This window comes from Gymnodraco acuticeps, unplaced genomic scaffold (assembly GCF_902827175.1).
Source record: "Gymnodraco acuticeps unplaced genomic scaffold, fGymAcu1.1, whole genome shotgun sequence".
NCBI lineage: Eukaryota > Metazoa > Chordata > Actinopteri > Perciformes > Bathydraconidae > Gymnodraco > Gymnodraco acuticeps.
Window position 1 is genome coordinate 3,529,916 of NW_022990966.1, and position 21,331 is coordinate 3,551,246.

Consider the following 21,331-nt stretch of genomic DNA (forward strand, 5'->3'; position numbering starts at 1 on the left):
ACGCCCCTGGTCCTGATAAGGATAATAATGTTCCTGTATTTGTTTATCAATGTAGGCTCTAAAAGCAAACCTTCACCCACAGTCTGAGAAGCTTCTGATGCGTTCACTCTCACAACACACAGGTGCACACCTTAAAATACCACACTATCTCAAAACAGCACCTAACCAACATCCTGACATCAAATGTGTTTTGCATTTTTTGCTCACTTCAGTGTGAATCCTTGCATGAACTCCACACACCTCTGAGCCGTGCTGCCTTCAGGAGCCATGTGTTTAATGCTTCGCGGCTGTTTTCCCCGCAGACGACGCAGAACAAAAGGTAAGAAACACATTTGACAACACAGCATTTTTCAGATTTAAAGTTACTAACAGTGTTTATGGATGACAGATGGTACCAGGAAGGACATTTACATCTGCCAATCTGTTGGCTGTGGCAGATCAAATTCAGCTAACCTGCCGCCATAGCAGACAGGTTTTTCTCACAATTAGGAAATATTATTCAAAGAGAAATAGTCAGAGTTAAGGTTACATTTTATTTTGGATATATTTACTGTCTGGTACCACATACTCAAGTGGCAACATGCGGTTTCAACAACTTGCAATTAAAAGTGCTTTACAAAAAACATTACAAAAAACCTTAAGACAGAGACGGATTGCCTTTGTTTATAATCGGCTTTACGATTTATAGCCATCAGTCACTGGAATATGCTTCCAACTGAGCTAAACACACACTTCCACTTTTTTTTAAAAAACTTTTTTTTGTTCTTTTTTATAAACAAACAACCTAACAGACAGCACAATAGCAGTTGGCAAACAAGTAGGATGACAACAGTGCGATTTGAGTCCGACAGGACAAAAAACAAAACAAAAATAAATAAAACAAAACAAAAAAGGACTGAGACAGGACAAATAAAACAACAACAAAATCAAAAACTAAAGGCTCTGAGTCTAAGTCCATTATTAATAAGGCAAATAAAGTACAAATCAAACAATGTGTATAAATGGAACAAAAAGACCAAACATATCAAATAAAAACACAACACTTGTTGGTCAGTCAGTCACCCACTAATCACAGTTTAACACCGGAGGTCTACTACCCTATTGTACAGAGACATCCGGCATGTCCAGCTCCCGTATATACCTGTAGAATGGGCTCCACATCTTGTGGAATTTCCCCAGGGAGCCCCTCACTATGCACCTTATTTTCTCGAGTTTGGCTGAATTTAGGACTTCTTTTAACCACAAGGTGTGCGAAGGGGGTATTGGACACATGAGCAATATCAGGCGTCTGGCTAGAAAAGTAACAAAGGCTATGTAGGTTGTCTCCAGAGAAGAGAGTGGCCATGTGGGTGGGGTTACACCAAACAGTGCGGTCATGGCATAAGGAGCGATCGGTTTTCCAGTGATTTCTGACAGTGATCTAAAGATTTCAGTCCAATAAGAGTGTAAGACCGGACAAGACCAGAACATGTGTGCATGACTCGCCAGTGCTTGGCTGCATCTGTCACAAGTTGGGTCCACCTCCTTATATATTTCAGAGAGCCTGAGCTTAGTAAAGTGTGTGCAATGCACAACTTGGCACTGAATCAGTCCATGTCTAGCACAAATAGAAGATTTATGTACATTAGCAAGGGCTTTTTCCCAGAGTTCCTCAGAAATCTCCTCCCCAAGATCTATTTCCCAAAGAGATTTAATGGAGTTCAGGGTAACCAAACGAAGAGAATAAATCTGAGCGTAAATACAGATCATCATTCCCTTCAGACTAGGTAACCTAGGCCTAAGGAGTGTGTCTAGTGGTGAATCAGTTGGGTGATTAGGAAACTGAGGAAATCTATTATTAACAAAACTGCGAATCTGTAGATACCTGAAGAAATGTTGCCTAGGTAGTGCACATTTGTCAGATGGCTGTTGGAAATAAGCAAATGTGTTGTGAATATAAAGGTCTTTGAATGTTTTAATGCCTTGGTTAGACCAAATAGTAAATGTGCCATCTACTAAGGATGGAGGAAAAACATGGTTTGTAGTTAAAGGGGCTAATATAGAGTATGTTTGGAGACCAAAGAAACGTCTGAACTGATTCCAAATTTTCAAGGATGCTTTGACAATTACATGTTTAGTGTAAGCAGAGGAGGGGGTCTTAATGGGAGAGTGAGCCAATGCTGAAAGAGATACTGGACTACAGGAAGCAGCCTCCATTTCAAGCCAAACAGGCTGAGAGCGCTGTGAGTCAGACTGCAGCCAGGACTGTATTATTCTCAGATTAGTAGCCCAATAATAGAACCTCAAATTCGGCAGAGCAAGTCCACCCAGCGCCTTTGGTCTCTGTAAAAATTGCTTGCGTATCCTTGGAGTTTTCTTGTTCCAAATAAAGTTCAAAATAATAGTGTCAGTTTTCCGAAAAAACATTTGAGGGAGGAAAATGGTCACACATTGAAATAAATATAGAAATTTGGGGAGTATATTCATCTTGATATAATTAATTCGGGCAACCAGAGACAGATTCAACACTGACCAGCGGTCGATGTCTTCCTGTACGCGGGACAAAAGGGGGGCAAAATTAGCTTTATAAAGGTCTTTAAATGTATCAGTCACCTGGATCCCGAGGTATGTGAAGCTGTGTAGTGCAGTACACACTTCCACTCTTTACAAATAATTATAAAGTTGTACTGATAAATGTGCTTGAATGTATGTTTGTCTGTTTGTATAACTGTAAGCTTCCTCTGTAAAATATCCATAAGACTTACTATTGCTTTCTGTTTATAATGTTCAACCTAAAATGGAGAAAAGGGCTAGCCAGAGGAAGTTGCAAAAGACCAGTCTTATTTCGGTAGATGTATACTGTGATCTGTAATGTTTACCAGCTGCGGCACTTGGTTTGGTTTCAGCCTGTGAGTCTGTGATGTGTCATCATGAATAAATAACCCTTGAAACATTCGTTGTAACAAGAACTAAAGTACAGATAAGGTTTTAGTCATGCGATTTTGTCAATGCAAAAGCGTCACAACGGTGAAAGATGCAGTCACAAAACGTTCCAGATGTGTAGTCAAGATCAAAGTGAAGGGGAGTTCGGAGATGGGTCTGCTATGAGCAGAACAAAAGGAAATGAACCACAACACAAATAGTTACTTTTAGATGCAAATCCTTAAATGCATGTAAAAAAGACTTTGGTTTAGTATGAATGAGGGTAATGCAAAAGTCAGTGGTGTAAAGTGCAAATCTAGCAAGATGTTATTTATTTCACATAAGTAGCTTTTGTTGAGGTTTTCGAAGAAAGCGTTGAATGTTTACCTTCATATTTCTTCACCACAAACACTGTATGATGTGTAATTTCCTTACATACAAAGTCTTATAGTATTTTGCAATCTGGTCAATGATGGTGTTGTCTTGTTGTCCATTACAAATTACAGCACTGGAGTAACAGTACTAGTGATGTTTTTTATTGTATTATGTTGGTCTGTGCACATGACACTACAGTATATTGCACATAATTACATCCAGGGAGAGTTATCTCCAGTCCATCTAACACAACACTAATTGTATTAGACCTAAAACAAAACAAATGTTGTTAGATGAATGAATAATGTGCTTTTTCTTTGCCTGGAAGTGTGTTTCCATCAGTCGAGACCATTCGTCTTGTTTCTTAACTTGTTGCCAGAGGGAAAAGTAAGGACATCACCAGCGTGGGTTTATCCTGTCTCTAGAACATTTAATAATGTTAAGTCCTTTAAATCGTCGGGGAATTTCACTCTTAACCAAACAAAAGTGGCCAGCATTTCCTCAGCTCATCATGTGTTTAAAAAAAGACCAGCTGTGTGTGTGTGTTTCTGAGGGGGGGGGGTTTCCATAGCTCGATCAAGCAGGAGGAGCCTGCTGCTGTAGCTTTTAAAAGACTCACAGCAGCTGAATGGCATCAACAGAGAAGCACTGTAAGATAAGGGTGAGTAGCGTCTGTTGAAGGAAATGACTAACACACTACAAAATATCTTGCTAATGTAGCAAAAAAACTGCTAAAATTGTTGTTAGCTTTTTAACTAGTTTGGTTCGACCGTTATTTTTTATATCAACAAACGTTTGATTATTTACTTTTTGTCTCCATGTATGTTTTCAGAGTGTTTTTCTGGCTGCTGGCACCGTATCTGTTCCAGGAAAACGATGAGGACTGACACATGCGGCATTAGGAACTTCCTCCCCCGTAAAAAGTGGTTCGGGTTCGGCACCAGAAATCAACCACAACCCCCGGCTGTCAACAACAACACCTCCAGCCTGACGGATGGATCCCCCTTACCCCAACAGGAGGAGCCCCAACCCGGTCAGTTTAATACATAAAACAGCACAAGCTAATGTGGCAATAATCATCATTTCGTTATTAACTTAACATTTTTGGGTGGTGGGACTCACCTCTCCTCTATCATGTGCATACCAAGCAAAACATTGTATATTTAGTTTAGTTGTGGTGATTTTTTATTATTATGATACACTGAAGGACTAAGTATTTGGATAGGCTGGAAAATGCATAGTCACAGAACTGAAATTAGGGCTGCTTTCATGTTTTCTCATAAAAAGATATGAAAGTTTTGCACGAGATGAAATACCAGAATAATAGCACAACTTTAATGATCCATAGACTAGAGGAACCATTTATCATGCACATTTATACAGCAGTAATATTAAACAAAAAAATGATATATAATAGTAAAACACAACAAGACTTTCTCATACTTTAGTTACATGTTTCTGATCAGTCTCACATACTTTAACTTAAGTAATTATAAATACAGGACTTTTTCTGGGGAATGTTTTACTGCGACGGTAGTAGGATGGTATTATTTACTGCGACTTTTCTTCCCCTTAGTGATCCTCACATATGAGCAGATGTTCCAGGAAAAACTATTGTCTGAAGCCGGCCAGCTGCTGATAGAAAAAGAGGAGCGTCTGTTTAGAGAGTTAAAGGAGTCAGATGCTTTTACACATCATGAGGAACAAGTAAACCAACTGAAGGCAGACCGCAAGGCCCTGCAAGACCTTGTACTGCAGACTCTGGGACAATCTCTTTGTCTGGAAGAGGACAGCTTGGCGGGTCTGACGTCTGCCGTGAAGGCCGTGATGCAGGAGGAGGACCAGGACTTGCTGTGGAAACAAAGGGATCAGACACCTCCGTCTTGGAGGCCCAGTGGATGGAGAAAGCTGCACGACTCCACACTCCTCAGCTTGGTGAAAGAACGTATGGAAAACCCTTCAACACCCTCTGCTTGCCAGATCAAACTGACTACTATCCAGGCAGACATCACCAACATGGGCAGGCAGCTGAAAGAGGATCTGCTGTCTGTGGTGGGCGGTGTGAAGAGATGCTACCCACAAGAGATGGACATTTGCAATTTTTACTCCAAGTTATACCACCAAACCTTAAGCGCCAGTCTTATGAACATCGCAGACTTTGGTCTGGTGGACAAGGATCGCACTTTCCTCCTGCGCTGGGTGAACGAGTATTATCCAGAGTAAGTCATGGCTTCAATTGTTTGAATAAAACTCCATGATATTGTGTTTTTGTGTTGGTACTGTCACGGTTATCAAGTTTGAGTATTTTCATTTTAAGGGTATTTGAGAATTAAACTTGTAGTTTTGACTCCCAAAAGTCTTTACGTTTAAGGGGTACAAAAAGTAATAAACACAGAGTCCGAAGGGAACGTAGTTATAATCAGAGAAAACATTTTTGATTTAAAAGTGGTCCAAGAAAAGACCCACAAATAATTGAGAACTCTTATATCATTTAGTATGAATCAGTTGCAGGAGTTGCGCAAATCTCAGATTAGGTTTTGTTATACAGTTTTCATTGAGTCACTTCTACACAGTCATACCCTGAAGTTTCCAAACTATTAACCCACATGTCTTTTACTGAAAAAACACTGCCTGTTCTTGTTTTGAAATTAAGAAAATGAAGTCAATATTATGAGAAAAAACTGTTAAAAATGCACAGAAATCCAAACCTTGATGCTCAAGATGTCTCGAGGGGTTAATGAAGGCGTGTGGTGGAGTGGGTTGTGTGTTGGTGTTCGGATCAGGGGGTCGCAGGTTCAAACCCCATGCAGTCAGCATGTCGTTGTGTCCCTGGGCAACACACTTCACCCCAAATTGCTCCTGTGGGGATTGCCCACAGTATTGAGTATGTAAGTCGCTTTGGATAAAAGCGTCTAACAAGTAACATGTAATGAAAGTTGTGATGTTTGGTGTCTGTTTCAGAATCCTTGCAAAGCCACAGCTACACAGCGAGATCGATAGTGGGCCGTTGGGAAAGCTGCTGCCTGAAAGGTTACTGAAATCGCTCGAGGATGAATACCTGAGCAACCAACAGGTGACCTGAGCTGCTGTTTTTGTTGTAGTTTGGTTAGTTTTATTAAAGTGTTATCTTTATTTTACTGTGTAGAAAAGACTGTTTCAGCTTCATGTTGTTGTGTTTTCAGGGTGAGCTGACTACAATAATCTGCCGGGTGCTGGGTGAAGAAAGGGAAAAGTGGAATAAAGGAGAGGAGCCGGAAACAGAGGACGGCTGCTTCTTTAGTCCTGTGGCATACGACATAATTCAGGTACAATTAAACAGTTTTTCAGAGAACAAGCTTTGAGGCGGTAAAAACCGCTAGTCCCGTAGTAGTAGGTGGAGACCAAAATCAGATCAACAAACAGAGTGAATATTGGACACAAACTCCTAAACATTTTTTTGTATCTTAATGAGGGATCATGTTGCTCTGAATCTGTCAATGTTGAAATTGGAATGCTAACAAGTGTGTCAACTTATATAGTTGATAATATGTCAAATGTGAGCTAGCAGATTGATTTGGCTGCTCTCTGGTGGCTGAAAACAATACGTTGTTATAACGGTATCAATATAAAAAGCTTCTATCTTCTGTTATGTGGATTTGACAAGAAGTTTGAAATAGGTGTTTGCCATGCATCATGTCATGCGCTTCTTTTGAGCATAAGAGAACAAAATGTAAAAATATAATATTCAACCATATCCTCTGTTCTGCCGTTTAGACCTTGAAGAAGTTGTAGCTTGTCAGAGTACTTTACAACATAAAGTTTTCCCAGGCAGTTTTACATATTGACCAAACTGGAGAAAAACAAACAGTTTTAGAAAAAGATTAACAGTGAGTCAGGGTCTAAGTTATTTATAGAAAGTCCACTCAGTCCAGTTTTTAGTTGGTTTGACTGTTTGGGAGAATTAGGCTGTTGTTGTTTTTTAACGTTTGTCATTAACCTGAATCCTCCATCTGTGTTTAGCTCATCAACGGTAAGGTGACTTCATCTACAAAGGTTTTGGGAGATCCGCACAAGGCCCAGAGAATAACGTGCCATATATCAAAAGATTTAATGGACCGGTAACAAGACTGATGATTATCTTCAAAATATTTTGTTTACAAAAGCTTTTTTATCTTGTGTTTGATAAGCACAACAATAACGAAGTGAAAGTAAAATGTTTTTTTTATAACCTGTGCAGTTACAAGAGCTTCCAAAGTGACGTCATAAAGCAGAACAAGGCAAACAGCAGGTCGTTCATCAAGGCCAACCTCGACTGTATCAAACAGTTCAGGTACGTTTCTGACATTCACGCATTGTAGCGTAGCCTTCATGCTATCACAATAGAAATGTAAGCTAATGTGACTTATTTGCTCTCTCTGCAGTGAAGTCCTCAATAAGGAGAGACATCTGTTCACAGAAGATGTGAGGAAGAACTGTTTGCGTGTTCTGACTGACATGAAACAATCTGCCCACACATACTTATTACAACCTTTGCACGAGCGCCTCAAGGTAAGATTCTTTATTATTGTCAACAAATATTGTGGGAAAAAAACAAATCAACAATGCATGTTCAACGTACACATATGGCCTGTGTACTAAAGCCTGAATTATCATCCTTCCTATAGAGCCATAATGTTGGTCTAAAAGCACGGTGACAATGCCACATCCACAACATATTTTGTTCATTACCCAAACACACATGTCATAGTTTAGTTTGACAAAGGGAACCAACTTATGCACTATTTCCTCGTATTAGATTGTTAAACCTTCTATTTTAGGTGACTTTTAATGATTTATGCATCCAATGGGCTTGGGGTTATTGCAATGGAAAAGTTATAGATGGGCTAACATATATTTTGGCACCAAACATAGGAGTTGAAATCCTATCCTCCTGTAACTGTATTCTCTGCCACTGTGCATGGAAGTGTTTCCTTTCTAATGCGTCATGGTTGGTCCCACACAGCCGCAGTACCGCAAACTGGGAACCAGCGACTGGCTGCACCAGAGTGAGTTTAAGGAGCTGCTGGACGGCATCAACAAAGAGGGTCAAGATCTTCAGGGTTCAACTGAATCCTGTCACAAGGTAGACTGAAGAAAGCATGAAACACACATTTCAATTCATGTAGACTTTAGATTTATAAACATTGTGCAAAGTATGCTATAGTTTAGATGGACATCAGTTGTGTTTAGAGCCATGGATTAAACTACTGAAACACGTTTTCAAAGTCAACACACTGATTTTCAAGCTGTAAAGAAATGAATTAAAGCCATTAGTGTATCAATGGTATGGTTCTTAAAACTCACCCAAAATGAACTGCTTGGTTCTTTATGAAGGTAAATGTAATTACATTTTAGGCAGAAACTATTCATTTTTTGCTCTGATTTGATTCAATTGTATTCATTTCAGGAGCTGATGGGCCAGCTGGAGCAGGAGGTTACAGTAGAATATGTGAGGAGGCTCCTGAAAGGAAAAGTAAAACTAAAGGACAAGATGCAACAGCTGAAGGCCTACCTGACTGTGAAGGACAACGCAGAGAATTTGCATCATTTATTCGTCCAAATGGTGAGAATGGAGCACAAAATCACTTATTATATTTTACCCCAAACTCATTTTTGGTTGTAGTTCAACATCAGAAATACCTGTACTGACAAGGGCTGTAGCAAAAAGTTTGAAGTTTAATCAGCAGTTTTTTTTTTCTGTTAAAACCTGGTATTTCTGCACAGTTGCAGATAAAGATAAGGCTGCACTAGTATTCTTAGTATAACACTTTTTTTGGTTTTACATTCCAGTTCAGGCAGCACATAATTGTTTCCAGCTTGTGTGATCAAAATATTTCCAATAACTCCAGAGCACTGTCAAGTCGAGAAGTAAAAATATAGTGCTTCAATCCATATTTCCTGGCGTTAAAGTTCCAAAAAAAAACCTTAAAGAGTTTGCTCTCAAGCTTGCTGCACACACTGATGACTTAAATTCATTAAAGAAAGTTCATTTAATAAACAAATGACGGACTAATGTTATCCAATTGATCATTTAATTCAAATTGAGGATTTAGTTATTTGGATTTTTTGTTGATTTTTGATATCTGCGTGTTTTTTTCAAGTGTTCATTGGAAAACCTCAATTCGAGATTTGATTGTAAAAAAAAAGGTAATTGGGTTTAGCCTTGAGCTGACCACAGTGTGTGATAAATAAGTTATTCAGGGAAACTCCACAAAACCAAAACAGATCAAATGTTTCCAAAAACAATCGGCGTGTAGATCCCTCTGAATGATGTAAGCGCTCTGTCATCACAGGGATCAGAGGAGGATTGGTTGAAGGAAATCCTGTTCAAGATTGCAGAAGTGCTGAAACTCCAGGATCTCCCCGCCATACAGATGCAAGTCGTCTTACTTGGAACTGATTACCCTGACCTCAGGTAACCTTTGCAATCAAACAATATATACAAAGCAATGTAGCTGACCTCATAAGGGCAGTATCATGCTGTGAGTGGTTTATATTAGTGGAGGATAAACAAACCCCCTGAAGGGCAAAGGACCAGGAAGTGAAAATATGTTCAGATATTTCCTGGCAGCAGGACAGCGTTGAGAGCTAAAAGTAGTCACGTGTCGGTGGAAGTGCTGTGGTGTGCCATCACAGAACTGCAGTGAAATAAGGAGGCTACAACTAATGATTCCAGTCAGAGTCAAAGATTTCCAGACTTGTTTAAAAGTGAAGCTACATGTTGACCTTAAAATTCTTATTTTAAAGGCACAATTTATAGACTTTTATACAAATAATCCCTATCATCACTTCTGACCCACTAGAAGTGTGTCAGTGTGTGTATCTGCAGACACCCTGCATGCTATCTGCCTAAATATAGCGAGGCAAATCGAAAGCACACCTTTATCTCTCCAAAATGAAAGTGTGCCAACAGATGGAGTGGAGTATAAGTAGCACAAAATGCTAATACATGAAAGTACAACTATCTCAAAACGATTGGTTGATAGGCGCCAATGGGAGCGTTGAATACAAGATTAATAATTGAAAAATGTCTTGTGCCAGAACCACTAAAGGAACGACTTAAATAATAAGAGAAATAAGCTGGCAAATGAAAACATGAATATGCTTTATTTTCCCAAAGGCTTTAAAACCTCCTGAACACGACCTCTACAACTCCTTCATGCCACCAACCTCTAACTTTTGATATTGTTTTGATTGACAGACCTCTAGTGGAGGTACATTACAGATAATGTGTTTGATTGACTTTAAAAACAGTTATGTTATCAGCTCCTTATAGCTGCCACCATTGCTTCCTTGTTGGTTCAAATAATATAGGACGCATTTATGGCTCATACAAAAAAGACAGAGCAAAAAAACAATGAAAAAAGTACTTCCCGACCTTCATTGATCAACATCTAAGTGAAATAACCTTCAGTTTCGCACCATGTTCAGGTTTCTCTGAGATCGTAATAACAAATAATGCAAGTGGGTTGATTTGTTTCCTCTTTCATCCACAGTGAAAAACATGTTTTGGCTCTGCTGAAGCTCAAGACCGACCTCACTAAAGCTGACAGGAAATCCGCCACAGACATTCTGCACACTTTGAGGGAAATAGGAAGCAACACCCAGCCTCGTTCCTTTTTCTCCCTCGTTCAGGTCAAATGAGCCATAAATCACTCAGTTATCCTCATTTCAAAGTTGGCTGAAAGGCGGGTTGTACATATCGTTTACTGTATCATGTTCTGATTATAACGAGTCGACACTGCTCTCTCGGTGTGACAAGGCTCAGTCTAAATGTTACTTATGCTGAAAATAATAATGTAAAATGAGTACTGTGTTTGAATAAGCTACAGTTCACATTATTGTTGCTGGTAAATATGGTGCTTCATCAAGCTGTGCTGAACGTTCACATACAAAATGTTTTGCATTGTTCTTTTGTTTTTGGGTAATCATTCTGTTTAAACCGAATATTTCTGCCATTAAAGATTAACTACAAAATGAATAGTATTAAACTATTTTTGTAATAATTTCAGTGGTGTTTCCGATTACTCCAGAGCGATGTCCAAAAGTAAAAAAACCTCACCCACATCTTTGAATGTTCAAAACATTACATTTGGTACAGATCTTGTGCTTTTTACTAATGAGTAACATGAATGTATATGTTTGGGAAACAAGTACTTGTTTTAAGAATCAGTTTTATAGTATTTTATTATTGATGTGTATATTTTGCTTCATCTGTTGTATATAATATTGTAAAAAGAGTGTTGAATGCAAATTCAACACTGGAACGCAGGAAATCATTGAGATTTTGTGTGGAAATACCTGCTGGGCAGAGGTGTTTCCTGTTTACTATTTCTGAATAATAATCTGCACCTCTTTAAGGCAGAGGAAGGATGTGCCTTTGCTGCAAATTACTGTCAGCATGTCGTTTTTCCCTGAAAGTTGGACTGTGTTTATGTATCCTGTGTGTGCAGGAAGACGGTCGTAAAAATATGATCATTAAAACCGGGAAATGATGAGGCTGACATTTAACTGGATGCTGTATAATGGAATACTCCATTGCTTTTCTGCTGTTTTATCAAAAATACAATATAAATGATAACATAAATATGTGGTAAGAGTACAAAAGCCTAAGTATGGTGGCCCTGAAGGTCAAAATGCAACAACAATACAAAAATGATTTTCTATTTCTAAACTTCAGATCTCACCCAGTTTAGATAAAGATACACAAACATGATAATTTCAAATAAAACTAAACTGAATTCAATACAAACATTTGTATTTGTTTCAAAACATAAAGTCCTGTAAATCACTAAGAGACTAGAAAAGCTACGTGGAACTAAATAACTGCATAGAATTAAAAGAAAATGAAACCGTAGTTCCCGGTCTAGGATCACCTGGAAAATGTTTTTTTACTGACAGTTTTAGACACTAAGTCAAACATGGACACTGTTTTTATCTCTGTTTCTTATAATAGAACTGCTCGGGTCTTGATAGATTGAGTGGGGAAGTTCATGAGATCTTTCTAGAGGGGTATCAAGAATAACTTTTATCCAATGACCTTTTCCCTCTCTGTCTGTGTCTGTGTATTCTCTTGTTCCGATTAACCCAGCCAAATCTTTTTTCTTGTTTTGTATCTATATCTACGCCGGGACCCGGAGTCGAGGCTGATCCTCTTGCTGTAGTCCTGTGTCTTGGATCCTCTATCCTGAGTTCTGGATTAAGTCGTGGACTTCGGGTCGTGGCTGAACCTGTCTCTGCGGTCCTGCCTTGGGTCTCGTCATGCTGCTTCCCTGATGGCTTCCACAGGATTGTAGCTGACATCCTCGTGGATTAATCTTCTTATTACAGACACATGCATTTCCTAACATTCGGTCTATATGCTGTAAAATGTATTATCTCTTCGATTTACACACGGCATCTATTGCACGTCTGTCCGTCCTGGGAGAGGGATCCCTCCTCTGTTGCTCTCCCTGAGGTTTCTCCCATGTTTCCCCTTAAACTGTGGGTTTTCTCTGGAAGTTTTTCCTTGTACGATGTGAGGGTCTAAGGATAGAGGGTTTCGTTTTTCTCATACTGATATTCTGAACAATCTGTGCTGTTGTATTTGCTGTAAAGTGTCTCTACTGTAGGCTATTTTTATTTTATGTACAGCACTTTGGCTCGACCAAAAATCGTTTATAAATGTGTTATATAAATAAAACTTGATTTGATTTGTGTTCAGTAACCAGGACAACCTCTCTCATCAGCCTTGATTATAAGTTTTTGGAGATTCATTTTGATAAGGACAGCGCATTGGGGCCCTTAAAGTTCAAGAATGTAATCAATTAGAAAGATTAGATAGAATAGTTAATGCTAAAAAAAAAAAAAAAAAAATTATTTTAGATAACATGAATTTGTTTAAATACTCTTTAGATCCCTACATCGATCAATAAAGCAAATGCTCTGACAAAAGGGAAAACTATTTAGTTTCTAAGGCTGTCGCAGGACTATAAAAAGTTGGTCCAATCATTTTATTTGGCCTACAAAATAGTGAATAAAAAACAATATAGCCAATAAAAGCATTGGTCTTGTGTATTTGACGGTGCAGGTAATGGCCAATAGTTTTGACCACTTTAAGACATTTATTTTAGACAAAGAGATAACAAAAAAGATTCATGCCTGTTTCTCTATAAATCATATGACCCCTCACATTTATCTTGTGATCCATTGAAGCGTCCCGCCCCCAGAACAATTTCTCATAAAGTTAAATGTTTGTACATTGATGTTAGTCTCCATCTAGTGATTATATAATGAAAACACAACCAACATTTGTTCCTGTTATTTTTATTTAATTCTTTTTTTTATTTTTTCTACAGCAAAAATACCCACAAAAAGCGTCCGGTACCGTTACACAAATCAACAGAAATCTTACTTTTTAATAAATCCTTCTATTAGATTTGTATGTTATTTATTAAACATTGTTTGATTGTCCCTGTAACCCAAACTGTAAGCTCCTAAACAAAAACATCACCACGAGAATACAGTACATAAGATTGTAGTGCAGCAAATCAGCAATTCAACTCACATTGAAGCTGAAAATAAGATACAGGAATAAAGAGGGAAAACAATCAAACAAAACAATATTGTACAACTCACACACAAATAGTTTAGTGGAATGCATTATTAAAACATTTAGCAGGCAGAAATAAGAGTAACCAACATCTGTACCCTGATTGTAAAAGCATTAAAAAGAAAATAGTAGCAAAAAAAGTTTGAGAATAGATTTCACAGTTCAAGTGTAAATCAGAATGGTTTGAGTAGCTAAAGCAAAATACATTTTTAACAATAACGTTTGATACTGTATGATTGACTCTAGTTTCTGTTAAATATAAATATGTTCATATAAATAAATAATTTAATATGTATTAAATAATAATCAAATATGAACATGATAACGGAGAGGCAGCATATTTTTTTGTGCAGTTTAATTTCTTTGACATTAAGTTTATGGAAATAAAAGGACATAGACTAAAAATGTTCCGTTTCATAAAGTATGAAACACAATTTAACTGTTCCACATAAATATTCTAAATATCTTAAATCGTAAACAATAATAACAATCTATAAACCCTTCAGTTTTAAAGCAGCGACAAAGAAGGTTCATTTTGTAGTGATTTAGGTGCCCCCTGTGGACAGAAGCGGTAGTGTTTTCACCCATGAGCACCTCCCTCGCGTGATTTTTAATCTGGCAAGCCGATGCATTTTATTTTTTTACAATGATAATAAACAAATAACGTCTTGCAATGTATTTCGTGAACAAACTCAAATTTGAATCGTGCGTGCTTACAACTGTACCTATATTATTTTATGGATCGTTGGTCAATTCTTCCCTTCTTGTCGTTCCTCATTCGGTCTCTTCATCAGCCATAATTGCATCATATATTGTACAAAAATCACTAAAACTCTCACCTAACTTTCTTACAACTCACTGCCAAAGGTGACATGTTTCGAGAAGGGTGTCCAGGAAGGTTTCTGAACACTCAACTCTGTCATCTTTGCTTGTTTCGGTCGATCCTCTTGTAAAGCAGCGCATCCTTCACCAATAAAAGCACAAGAACCAGGAAACAGATCCTGCTCTGGGTTGATAGTTGGGGAGCTCCTTCAGGATGTCCTCCAGCTCCATAATCTTCCGTTTAGAAAGGCCTTTCCATCGCAGCAGGGAGGGCAGGATCTCCATGAACTCGCTGTGAATTAAAATCGTTTTTTTAGCATCAATCTTTTTTTTTTTTAAATACCAAAGTACTCATGGATGGCCCATTTCAGAATAAATTCAAAAGCCACATTATTGGACAGCATTAAGAAATATAGGTGTAAAAACGTTTGAAAGATGTACCTCCACGTGTGATATTCGTGATGCATCCTAGCCACTGTGAGCTTTACAGCATCGAAGCTTTCACACTCGTCCAGTTCTCTGACACTGAGCAGCATGAGGTGCCACTGTTCCACACCAGGAGCCTAAAACAAAACATCACAGGTCAGGCTCTACGCGGTAACCAGAGCAGATGTGATCCTGCTGCTGGTGAACGAACTTCATTATGACAGAAAAGAGCACTTACCAGCTTTGAAAAGGTTTCCTGGAGAATTTCAGCATCTTGATTGACTGTTCGGCCAACATCAGGACTCCAGCACCTTAACAGTTTGTTCTTACTTCTCTGGATAAAATGCTTGAGGTAAAGGTAGGTGACGAGCTTGTAGGCCTCCTGCACCACTCTCTGAGAAACACAAAGAAGAACAAAAGCATTAAGATACACATATGAGGAAACAAAAGCCTGCATAACTTCATGTTTTTTATGATTCATTCATAGATCAACGACAATAGGTTTTACACATTTTCCTCAGCAAATATCTCTATTTCTAGAAATCCAAAGTGAAGACTTATGCCAAAGTCTTAATTCGTATTATATAAAGGGTTGTGCATTATACACAAGTACTTTAACTAAATGCAGAAAAGAGAAATGGGAAAGAATTAGCTAAATATTGATATTTCACATAAATTAGGCAGAAATTATGAATAACTGTTCATAGAAATAAATCTTCTTTAATTAAAAACAAACACTCTTAAGGAAATAGGAAGCTTTTGTCATTGTCAATGCAAATTCAACAATAAAGATTTGAATGGGGGGATTCAAGACGTACCATTTGGACGCCCTGGAAGCCCTGCAGCTCTGAGAAAAGATGCTTCAAGTCCAGGATCAAGAGGAGAAAGTCCTTGTTCTCCGATTTGAAGTATTTCTTAAGGTACATCTGTGATTTAACAAAAATATAAACATTAGTTTGATATATGCATAAATCATAATCCATGTTTAAACATGTAACGGCCCGTCCACACAGCGGCGTGCGTTGACGCTTCACCATTCACTTTGAATGGGGTGACGTCACTTTGCACCGAACTGCATCGTGGGAAGCGACGCGGAGCGTTGCTGGCGTGGCTCGCTGCAAAAGTTGAGCAATGTTCAACTTTTGACGCCTCGGCAGAAGCGTCAGCCAATCGAATCATATGCCAGTACAAGCTCTAGCCAATCAAACCGCTGCTTGTGTGTCAGGGGCGGGAGATTCATGTGATTGGTTGTTGGTCGAGTTTCAGACACGCCCGCCGGCAAGCGTCAACGCACGCCGCTGTGTGGACGGGCCGTAATAAAACATTATATTAGTGATTAAGTTGAATAGATACCTCTGTCATGTCAGCTGTGATTTCCTTCAGGACTTTCACAGTAAAAGTCTCCATGTTGTCAAGTACAGCCAGGGTTTCATTGAGAAGGGATGTTTTGAACTTCTTTCTCTGGATGTACTGCCTGAGAGGAAAAATCAGAGGAAAATAAGTTAAAGGGCCCATGTCATGCTTTTCCGGTTATTACCCGTCCCCTTGTGTGTTATGAAGGTTTTTATGCATGTAAATGGTCTGCAGAGTAAAAAACCCTCAAAGTACACCCTGGAGCGAGTAAAACTCTAACACAGCTCCCCAAAACGCCTCGTTGGAGATTTCTCCTTTTCCAATGTTTTCTTCCTGGGTATCGTGACGTGCCCTTACCCAAATGAACAACAAATTACCAGCGCAGCACCTCTAACACCAGGATCCCTTGGCGTCACTATCTCGTCTACTACAGGGAGTCCCATTGACTTGCATAGAGCTCCCTGAACGCTGGTAATAGACGAGTTGGGATTGCGGCGAAATGCTCTCCGGTCTCCGCAGACCCATTCTCACAGTTCTCACATTCTACATTTATTGTTTTTACTTCGGCTGTGAGTGTTTGTGTGTGCTCAGGATGAGTTTCGCTTGTTCTCGCTGTATCGCCGACACGGAAAACACACCGCCAGCGAGCTCACACTGCAGCAGCGAGCCTCGCAACGTCCCAACCAATCAGAGCACACTGGGCTCAAAGGGGGGGGGGGGCAGGAGCTCCAACAAGCCGTTTAGGACAGAGTGAAATTCAGTGAATACAAATACAGAGATGCTGTATGAGAAACCAACGTGATTTTGGAAAATTGCACAATTTAAATCTATTCCAGTAGACCTCAACAATGGAATTATGATCAGTAGAAATGGCATGGGACCTTTAACTTCCTGAAAATACTATGTAACACTCACGCTTCTATTGGATAGCACTTCAGTCTAGTACTAGGAGCAGTGGGCAGCTATTGTACAGCGCCCGGGGAGCAATAGGAGTGAGGGGGGAATGGGGGTGTCCGGTGCCTTGCTCAAGGGGCACCACGGCAGGGCAGGAGGTGAACTGGGACCTCTCCAAGTAGCAGTCTACACTACATATTTTAGGTCTTGTCGAGGACTTGAACCGGCGAGCATACAGCTCCCAGTCCAAGCCCCTACTGACTGAGCCACTGCCGGACCCCATGGAGACATGTCAAAAAATTATGAAACCTAAAAATTAGCCGAAAAGGTCCCCTCTTACTTGATTTCTTTGCAGTTGTTCAAAGTCTTGAAGAAATCTTTGATTTCTGGTTTGTCCACTTTTGCTTTTTTTTCAAGAATCTCAGTCTGCTCATTGGTGTACCTACAAAGCAAATAAAAAGCCATTGTGATTATTCATGCTTTAGGTACTGGTGTTAATATGTGTAAATAAATCAGTAAATTATTCTCACTGTGTCAGAAAATTCAGCAGCTCTTGGAAACAGACATCCTGCACGCGGCCAGACAGTTTTTGGCTGATTTGTCTCCCTGCCTCGATCATGGCATCAATGCACTGAAAGAGAAACAACAACAACAACATTTTTCAAGATACATTGGAAATCAAATTAAAAAGTAAATAATACAATTCACTATTTAATTATCACATTTTATAGTTACAACTAGATAGATGTTTCAAATAATGTACTGAAAAAGACAGTATATAGGAAGTTATACTTTATTAATAGACACATGCACACTAGTCCTTTCTATAACTCTCATAGTAACCATAGACTTTGTACCTGGATAGTGTCCACATACAGGTCATCTTTGACAGTTTCTTTGTCTCTCTCATTCTGCAGGATTTTCTCCAGGAACACTTTGACCTCGTTCTGTGCAACAATAGGATGACAGAATACACATCAGAAGTGTTCAGCAGTGTGGTTGTAGTGACACTGAGTAACAGAGAAATGAATGCATAATTCATACATTTGCTGTCATGATCCTGGTTTTGTTTACGGTTTTATTTTTAAATGTATTTCCTCCTGTCTTGTCTTGATTTACTTCCTGTCTATGTATTTTCCCGCCTGTTTGATTCTATTCACCTGCTACCCTTTGTGTTTTTGCATGCCCCCTCCCCCCAGCTGTGTGATGTCTCAGTCCTATGGGTATACAGTATAAGCATCTTCCCCTGTGATCTCTGGTGGTTTGCTCTCTTTGTTCCCGTCTTCCTTCTTTCAGTCCTGCCTGATTTCCCTGTGTTATTCTTGTTCCTCGTGCCTCTCTGGTATCTACTCGTTAAGTTTTTCTTTGTTTTTTATAGGGTTTTTTTACCTTGCCTAGGCCCCCGGTTTTTGTGTGAAACTGTTTGTGTTATCAGCTTCATTTTTTAAAAGTGCACTTTTTGTTCATACCTGCCTCAGTCTTTTTAATTGCATTTGGCTGCAAACTATAGCCAAACATGTACATTTACATAATTCAGTATTCTTACCTCCACATTTTCAAGTAGTTTGTCCTTTGCTTTTCTCACCCACTCGGTGAACAGCAGGAGGTCGACGTTTTTAATGGGATCCATTTCTTGAAGTTGAGGATGACAGAGCATCTCCGGGCTGCGAAAGTAAAACAATAACATCAGTTATTCATTAATCTATGATTCAGAAAATATTTGTAGGGTACTTCAGAAAAATAATACGAGGACAATTCTTAAAATCTGCAAAGTGTCTCTGACCTTGCATTTCATTAAGGGTCAATAAGGGTTGCTTGTGCGATGCATTTGGATCAAAACAGACATTAATCATGGCATGTGGTCAATGTCATGAACACGTGGATCAGTGTCTATGGGTTTAAGCATCAAATGTACTTGGTTAGGTTAAAAAGTAAAGGTCTGGTACGCATTCAAGTTGAGGTATTCATAATGTTTCAGGGTCTTGATAGGATAGGTTTAAAAGAGCCAGGGAAGTGAAGTTATATTCTGAAAATGTTCTGAGACTGGAAAGGGTAATTAACAAGAAAAAAATTATAAATGTGCCAGATAAAATATTCTGTGATTTAAGTCAAGCATTTCGGAAAGATTGTTTTTTAATCAAGGGTCTCTTCAATTTGCAAGGATGGGTCCATCTCATTGCCACAAAACAAATAGATATCCAAAGGCTTAAAATGTAGAGAAAGATACCTCAGATACGTATGTAGGACCCATTTCATCAACTCAAAGGAGTTCTTGGAGGATCGGACGTTCTGCAGCAGATCATCGAGGCGAGTAAATGTCTCACGATGGTAGCAATCAATCAGACTTCCCATCAGCCCCATACGTGTCAGAGGGGAACCCAGCCTCACAAACTCGGTAATAACCATCTTCTGCACGTTCTCCAGGTACTGATGGAGGTTCTGGTCCACATCTGGAGGAAGCTTTGGGAAGTGTTGGTCCACAGATCTTTGTACGAGGCAGAGATGCTGCTGCTCTGCATTGAGCTGACGGTGTGTTGAGCAACAAAATCCATCCTCAAGTGGCACCTGAAGAAGTCCAGCGAGTTTCTCAGGTGTGATCTGTTCCTCACTCTGCAGGCGTTGTTCTTTGTGGATGTCCAAGGTATTCTGAACCAAAGCGTTTTCATACTTGGTACATGGTGCCTGTTTAAATCCTGTGAAAAAAGATTGAAATGAAGGTCAAAACACTGTAAATGAGAGTTTTTAAAACAGTTTCAGAGGAGGCTTGGTGAAAAGAAGTGAGGAAATATTACATTTGTTTAAATATCACAAAAAAGGCTTTATTGTGAGATTTGGTTGATGAAATAGTTCAGTGATGCAGTTGTGGGAGAGAAACTCCCTCTGGAGGGAACACAGGGATTTTAGCCTTTGCAGACCATTTACATGCACAAAAACCTATAACAAACTCCAGGAAAGGGAAACCCCAAAAAGGCATAATAGGGCCCCTTTATTGTTTATGTAAGGGAAACTTCTGCAGCAATGGAGAGTCAGGACTCAGAGAGACACGAGGAGAGTTGGAGCTTTGATGTCAAACACTGGTAGTTTATTACAAGTCAACGGCCGGAGAATTCATATCACAAGTCACAGCATCAAAAGGTTCTGACTGCACGGGTGGGTTGTCATGTCAATTCTGATCAGCCTATCTCTCGATAGACCTTTTAACTAGTTTACAGAGAGTTAATGAGCATATTGAGGGAGGCGTAAACATCTGTGGAGCTTAGAAAGCCAGCGTTTCCACAGCCGTAAACCATTTTGTGACCGAGAGTTGAATTGGTTTATCAAGATAGCTGGAGCCTCCCATTCCTTAAGAGAGATAACAGAGCCAGGGTTTGGTCGTAAACGTCAACAGGCAATACGGTTAAATATCTTAGGAGTAAGGAAGAATTATTCCCTCACAGTTTATTGTAAAGTTTATTGTATATTTTCTGTTATAAATATATTCTAATGGCAAATCTTTCTCTGATTGTCCATCTAACTCCATAATCAGGCCAACAATTCACCTCAAGTTATTTTGTTTATAATACCTGCAAAATAGTCTGAGATAGCTGCTCAGCATTTATTAGCAATTACTAATAAAACATCCAAGCAGAATAACCAGGTACCTATATCTAAATATAGATATAGGTGTGAGTTAGACGTCAACCTGCTGCAACAACTCTCTATGTGGGACTCTCCTCAAGCGTAACTAACATCACATATTTGTCTAGGTTTACAGGGGAATTCCAGCTAGCCTGATATTAACACCAGTGGCAGCAGCAGTTTGATCAACTCTGATTTAAACCCTGATATTAGTCTTCCATGAAACTGCTCCAACACTTTGATTTTCCTCCACTTATACACTGCTGTTAACCGTTTTTACCGTTTGTATATCTTTTTATTTATTTTTTTTAATCTAAACACACTTAAATATAG

General features: G+C 39.1%; 2 protein-coding genes across 3 annotated transcripts in view; one reads left to right on the forward strand and one right to left on the reverse strand.

Moving 5' to 3' along the window:
• Positions 1-212: 212 nt before the first annotated feature.
• Positions 213-11,798, forward strand: LOC117558894 (tumor necrosis factor alpha-induced protein 2-like). Of its 2 annotated transcripts, none has more exons than XM_034235394.1 (12): positions 213-319; positions 4,109-4,309; positions 4,853-5,495; positions 6,238-6,349; positions 6,459-6,581; positions 7,276-7,373; positions 7,493-7,585; positions 7,677-7,803; positions 8,258-8,377; positions 8,702-8,857; positions 9,588-9,709; positions 10,791-11,798. In XM_034235394.1, the coding sequence occupies exons 1-12, from the start codon at positions 268-270 to the stop codon at positions 10,936-10,938; spliced, it is 1,995 nt and encodes a 664-aa protein (XP_034091285.1). In that variant the 5' UTR covers positions 213-267; the 3' UTR covers positions 10,939-11,798. The 2 variants fall into 2 exon arrangements, with proteins under 2 accessions (XP_034091285.1, XP_034091286.1); XM_034235395.1 differs by lacking the exon at positions 213-319 and adding an exon at positions 330-3,937.
• A 1,794-nt stretch (positions 11,799-13,592) lies between these two features.
• Positions 13,593-21,331, reverse strand: part of LOC117558918 (exocyst complex component 3-like) — an 8,395-nt gene continuing 656 nt past the window's right edge. Inside the window, exons 2-11 of the mRNA XM_034235473.1 lie at positions 19,608-20,073; positions 18,927-19,044; positions 18,238-18,327; positions 17,911-18,011; positions 17,721-17,822; positions 16,487-16,607; positions 15,952-16,059; positions 15,372-15,527; positions 15,149-15,270; positions 13,593-14,999 (exon numbers count right to left, since the gene is read on the reverse strand). Of these exons, the coding sequence (XP_034091364.1) occupies positions 14,852-14,999; positions 15,149-15,270; positions 15,372-15,527; positions 15,952-16,059; positions 16,487-16,607; positions 17,721-17,822; positions 17,911-18,011; positions 18,238-18,327; positions 18,927-19,044; positions 19,608-20,073 (1,532 nt within the window). The 3' untranslated portion in view covers positions 13,593-14,851. The remainder of the gene's footprint in view (positions 15,000-15,148; positions 15,271-15,371; positions 15,528-15,951; positions 16,060-16,486; positions 16,608-17,720; positions 17,823-17,910; positions 18,012-18,237; positions 18,328-18,926; positions 19,045-19,607; positions 20,074-21,331) is intronic.

What these genes read in the sequence shown, in the direction of transcription:
- LOC117558894 (XM_034235394.1), top strand. Translation starts at nt 268, where the DNA reads ATGTGTTTAATGCTTCGCGGCTGTTTTCCCCGCAGACGACGCAGAACA. An exon ending in AATACCTGAGCAACCAACAG is followed by an intron (nt 6,350 to 6,458) that starts GTGACCTGAGCT and finishes TTGTGTTTTCAG; the next exon opens with GGTGAGCTGACTACAATAAT. An exon ending in ATCATTTATTCGTCCAAATG is followed by an intron (nt 8,858 to 9,587) that starts GTGAGAATGGAG and finishes CTGTCATCACAG; the next exon opens with GGATCAGAGGAGGATTGGTT.